The sequence below is a fragment of the Carlito syrichta genome, unplaced genomic scaffold (genome assembly GCF_000164805.1).
Source record: "Carlito syrichta isolate Samal-C Ts95f unplaced genomic scaffold, Tarsius_syrichta-2.0.1 Scaffold303678, whole genome shotgun sequence".
Classification (NCBI taxonomy): domain Eukaryota; kingdom Metazoa; phylum Chordata; class Mammalia; order Primates; family Tarsiidae; genus Carlito; species Carlito syrichta.
The window spans coordinates 11,274-16,895 of NW_007247774.1; the positions used below are offsets into that span (position 1 = coordinate 11,274).

Consider the following 5,622-nt stretch of genomic DNA (forward strand, 5'->3'; position numbering starts at 1 on the left):
GTGCCCGCGCCCAGCCTGCCGCCCTTCGTGTGCCCCGACCTGGAGGAGCAGAGTCCGACGTGGGCGGTCGTGCTGCCCGAGGGCTGCGCGCGCGCGGGGGATGTGGTGCGCTTCTGGGTGGACCGCTGCGGCCGGCTCTTCGTCAAGGTCAACGCCGGCCTCCCGCTCCTGCTGCGCAAAGGCGTGCTCATGGGCGCCCCACTGTGGGCCGTGATGGACGTGTACGGCACCACCAAGGCCATCGAGCTGCTGGGTGAGGCCGCTGCGGGGACCCGGGCACAGCCCCGGCGCGGGGTGGGGTGGGGGTGGGAGGACCGTGGAGCCCACACCTTGCCAGAGCCAGGAAGGGTGGGAGGGGCAAGGGGAACCGTCCCTCCAGCCACGCGAAAGGAGAGTGGGTTTCAGGGGCGCGCAGGCCAGGCAGCGGCACTTATGGGAAGGAATGCTGGCCTTTCGGGACCGGTGGGCTATCCTGCCCCCGAATTTGTTTTTTAAAACCGTTTGCCAACCTGCTGGAGACTGGCAGCCGGAGCGCCTGATCTGATAGGTCTGGAGTGGGGCCCAAGCCCGGCGTCTTCCTCGCCTCCTGGAAGATTTGGATGCACGTCCGGGTTTGGGAGTGTGGGTCACGCTGAGATTCTCCACGCAGGCGGTGGCAGGAGCACACAGAAGGAGGGGCCTGAAGGAAGGGCGGTCGAGGAGGAAGAATCTACAGCCCTGCGAACTCAGCTGGGTTTAGTTGGGAAGGGATGGCCAGGACAGGGTCTTAAAGTCAGCCTATGACCCAGGAAAGGAGAGGGACGGGTTGCTGCAGGGCCAGGTGAGAGGGAGCACCCGGTTTGCTCTCCCAAGTCTTGAGTTTTCTTCTCTGCCTCAGATCCCACAGCCAGCGGGCTTCCCACAACCGTGCCGTGTGTCCTCAGCGACGAGGCTGTGTCTGAGCCTGAAGGTGAGTGACCTTTCCCAGCACTGGGACTCCCCAGGACTCCGGCACCCGGGGTGGGGTGTGGGGGGTGTGTGGGAGGGGAGTCTGAGCCCTGGCTGCTCATTCAAGTCTTCCACAGGCTTTGGGCCAAAAGATTTGGCTCCGCCGACTGAAAGCCTGAAAGTAATGAACAGCTCTGCCTTCTGGAACACTGGCTGCCTTTACAAGTTACAAGATCACCTTCATGAGCAGATCCTGTTATTTTGTTCCAGCTTTTAAAAAGCAACCTGCAAAACAAAATTTAAAAATAAATAATTAAAAAAGCAATCTGCATTCATTGTAAAAGGCTTTGCCAAATAGAAATGAAGTTTAAAGGATAAGGAAGGAAGTAAAAAAGTCACCCATCAACTCTCAGGTGGATTTTTCTCCCAGGGCTTTTTGGTCATACATATATATGTATGTATATATGGGGAATTATTTGTGCTTTGTTTTCCTTCTTTTTAAATGGGAATTTGATGGCATATATGTATGTACATTGTGGTTTTCTTCCCGATTTTTTTCACTTAATTACACTGTAGACATTTTCTTCCAAGGTAATATTCTTCAGAATAGGACTGCAGTGTTCTCTGTCCTGTGGTTATACCATGAGTAGGTGATGTATCCTGACCTGTTCTGTCCCCTTTCCAGCCCCACCAGGAAAAGAGTGTGCCATCTGCTTCCACCACGCTGCCAACACCTGCCTTATCCCCTGCGGCCACACACTCTTCTGCAGCTCCTGTGCCTGGCAGGTCTTCAAGGACACCGCCAAGTGCCCTGTGTGTCGCTGGCAGATCGAGGCGGTGGCCCCCACACAGGGTCCTCCTGCTCTGAGGACTGAGGGGGGTTCATGAAAGGAGAAGGCTTCACAGTGTGGGTGGCAGATTGTGTCTAGATCTGAGCTGAGCCCTGCAAAGGGAGGAGGTGGAGAACTGCTCTCTTTCTGGAGAAGCATCAAAAAGGCTGGTCAACAACACACGAAGCAGACAGAGGAAGGCGAAGGAGTGGCGGCCGCTTCCCCACCATTTCCCCAACTGATGTTTGGGTAGGGGCCAGTGGAGCAAAGAGAAACCCCTCTTTCTGCCCGTGCCAGAACTGTCCTTCTGATGGGTGCTTTGTTCAGAGAGAGGCTAGCCTGATCCCCCATTCTGCAGCTGAGGAAGTTCAGGTATCCGCCCCATGTGTGGTGGAAGCCCTGTGCACTTGAAGTACTGAAGCACTTGGACTCCACCAGTAGCAGGAGGTGTCTAGGTGGAATGTTCACTTCCAGTGTGTCTCTCATGAAGTGGACTATAGTTACCTGCACTGCCTGCCTTTCAGGGTGGTTGTGGGGTCCCAATGAGATCATGCATCTGAAGGTGACTTAATACTTTGAAAGCACATTGTTGTGGTGGTGGTGGTGGTGATTTCCTTGCCAGTTTCTGAGAGATCAAAATAAAGTTTGCCTTTCATGGGTGATTTTGTAATGACTATGTGTCCCCTTTGAAACAGTCAGTGGGAGTGGGGAGCTGTGACCTGGTCAGGATAACGTGGTGTTTAGGGACGTGCTGACCTGTCCTCCCCAGACACTCTGGACTTTCAGGTAGACTGTGGGGTCCTGGGCACTCAGGCCTGTGGACTCTGGGCACACGGAGGAGATGTCCTGTAATCTCAGCCCTCAAGTTCCAACCAGATTTTGCCTTTGCCACCCTTGATATTGGGGGACTTCCTAGAGGCTCTGGTCCCTGACTAAAGGCAGGAGTTGACATGGCAGCCCAGGTCAGTGGGTGTCTGTGGCAGGGGCAAGCTGTGCCTGCTACTTTGCTATGGTTCTCTGCTCTGTGACTGGTAGAGGGGCATCTACTCGGGGAGAGGGCTATGTGAAGGGGAGTTCAAAATTGTAAGTATGAGCACCTCCACAAACTGTGTCTCTGCCCACCCCATAGCCAACCAAAGGGTCAGGATGTTGGATTTGACGACACTAGAATTATCTTTCATTCTGGAATAGGATCTCCTCCCTTCTACCCACAAGTGCTCTAACCGTGGGCGTGTGGCTTGACTTCTGTGAACCTCAGTTTCTTTATAAAATGGAAATAAGATAATTTTCTTGACTGGGTGCAGTGGCTCACGTCTGTAATCCCAGCACTTTGGGAGGCAGAGGCAAGAGGATTACCTGAGTCCAGGGGTTCAAGACCAGCCTGAGCAACTTGGTGAGACCTTGTCTCTACAATTAATAAAAAAATTAGCCGGGCATGGTGTGCATGCCTATGGCTCCAGCTGCTTGGAAGTCTGAGCTGGAAAGGTCACCTGAGCCCAGCAGGTCTGGGCTGCTATGGCCATGAGCATGCTACGACACTCCATCCTGAGTGACAGAGTGAGACTCTGACTCAACTAATAAAATAATAATAATATTTTTCTTGGATAAGTTGTAAGGATCATGAGTAGGAAAATTTTGGGGTCGAAGTCTCACCTTTGCCCAGGCTGGAGGGAAAGGCATGCTCATGGTTACCACAGCCTCGAGCTGCTGGGCCCAGGCAATTCCTGATCCCTCTGCCTCAGCCTTCTAAGTAACTGGGACAAGTGTGCATCACCACGCCTGGCTAATTTTTTGATTTTTGATGTATCTTAGAGATGGGGGTGCACCAAGTTGTCCAGGCAGGTATCAAACCCATGGGCTCAGGCAATCCTCTCACCTCTACTTCCCAAAGTGCTGGGATTATAGGCATGAGCCACCACACCCCACGATTATTATTTTTTTAAGTCTGGGTTTCAGTCTGTCACCCAGACTGGAGTGCAGTGACACAAGTGCAGTGGCAGCCTCGACCTCCTAGGCCCAGATATTCCTTCTTGCTATGTTGTCTAGGCTGATCTTGAACTCCTGAGTTCAAACAACCTTCCGGCCTCGTCCTCCCAAAGTGCTGAGATTACAGGCGTGAGTCACTGCACCTAGCTGGCAACTTCTAACTTAAAAGAAGCACTCAAAATATGACAGCTTCCTTCCCCTGGAAAAGACATCTCTAGGGGAAGGACCAAAGAGCGCACTAGGCTGGGTATCAGGGTTCGAGTGTGAGTGCTGACAGTCCACTGACTTTTACCAAGGCCCACCTGTCGCCTCAGCATTTTAGAATGATTCCTATGGATCCTGAAACAAATTTTTTTCATCTTTAAGTTCCTCCCTCCCTCCCTCTTCTCCCCTTGCTCCCCCCTCCTTTCTCTCTCTCTCTCTTTCTCCCTCTTACACCAAATAGCTTCAGGGAGAGGCAATACTTTAATCCTATTTCCAATGAATAACTACCTTATTCATTAGCACCTAGGCAAGCCTGATCTTAGAAAAGATCTCTAAACAAAGGCAAGACTTCTGTACGTTCTGTAAGTAAGGACCTTGGTAAATGCATTCCTTCATAAGAGCAACAAAATACGGGCAACGTTATCAAAATCAACTTTTTCAGACTTCTGGAAATTAACCAAAGGCTAACACTAATCTGAAGAATGCTTATCCAATATAAAATGTTAAACTCTGGCAAGAACAGTAGGCTTTGTGGTGTTTTAACTACATCACCCCTCATCCTGCACCTCCACAGTAGCCTTGAAAACCAGCAGCCTTGAAGTCAGTCGGGGATGGGAGTTGGTGGGTACAGATTGGGCTGGGAGCTCCTTAGAAAGCTTCATCCCCAGACTATTGTCACTATGGGACTTGTATCTCAGATCTCTAGAAAAGCTTCCTTTATGGGGTGATGTCATGTAACCCTACTTGGGCTCTCTCCATGGGAAAACCCCCATTCTTAGGACATTTGCCAAACATAATCAGCTTCAATTGTTTAGCATCATAGTCTTTAAGTCTGTGATGCCAGCTGAGGCAAACAAGAGCCTGGTCTAAAATTTAAAAGGAAGATCTGGGAGAGGAGATGTCCATAGAGGACTTTGAAAAGTTCCAATATATTCTTGGGGATCTAAAAGGCTGTGTGCATGCTCAGGCAAGACCTGAGAGAGCCCCAGTCTCTCACTTCTGGCTGACTTTGAGGCCCTTTGCAAGTAGGGAGTAAAGAAGGCTCAGATATCTTCCTAAGAAGGCTGTGAACTGCCTGAGCATTGAAGGTGTGCCTCAACCCACAGACAGAGCTCCTTGGCAAAGGTAGATTTACTAGCTCAGGGCATTTAAGGCAATCTCTGTCTAATCATTAACTGACCACTGAACTAATTGAGAAGAGACTTCAGTTGGCTGCATATTATAGGGAATACAGACGTTACAGAATTAGTCCAGGAAAGTGACTAAACAAACAAACGGCAATAACATCAAAATAGCAACAACAACAAATCCTGTAAGGGAAGGTGTCTGATTTTCAGGATTTCCAAATCATATTATCTAAAAAGTTTTAGTTTTTTTTTAAATTATGAGAACTGTAAAGAAACAAACTGTTGCCTGTGCACAGGAAAAGAATCAGTCACTAGAAAATGTCCCTGAGAGAACCTAAGATATTGAATTTACTAGACAAAAACTTTAAACCTGCTATTACAAATATGCTCAAATAACTAAAGGAAATCATGTCTAAATAGCTAAAGGAAAGAGTGTCAATGATGTCTCACCAAAGAAAGAATACCAATCTATCATGAAGATAAAAATTACAAAAAAAAAAACTAAATAAAAGTTATGGAGTTGAAAAGTATAATACCTGAAATAAAAA

General features: G+C 49.4%; 1 protein-coding gene across 1 annotated transcript; it reads left to right on the forward strand.

Annotated features, from left to right (window-relative positions):
- Positions 1-2,342, forward strand: NEURL3 (neuralized E3 ubiquitin protein ligase 3; the record flags this gene model as incomplete). The annotated part of the gene is made up of 3 exons (XM_021712878.1): positions 1-253; positions 878-949; positions 1,613-2,342. Coding segments are annotated over 3 exons (528 nt in total), but the record flags the coding sequence as incomplete, so codon positions are not given.
- Between the last annotated feature and the right edge of the window lie 3,280 nt (positions 2,343-5,622).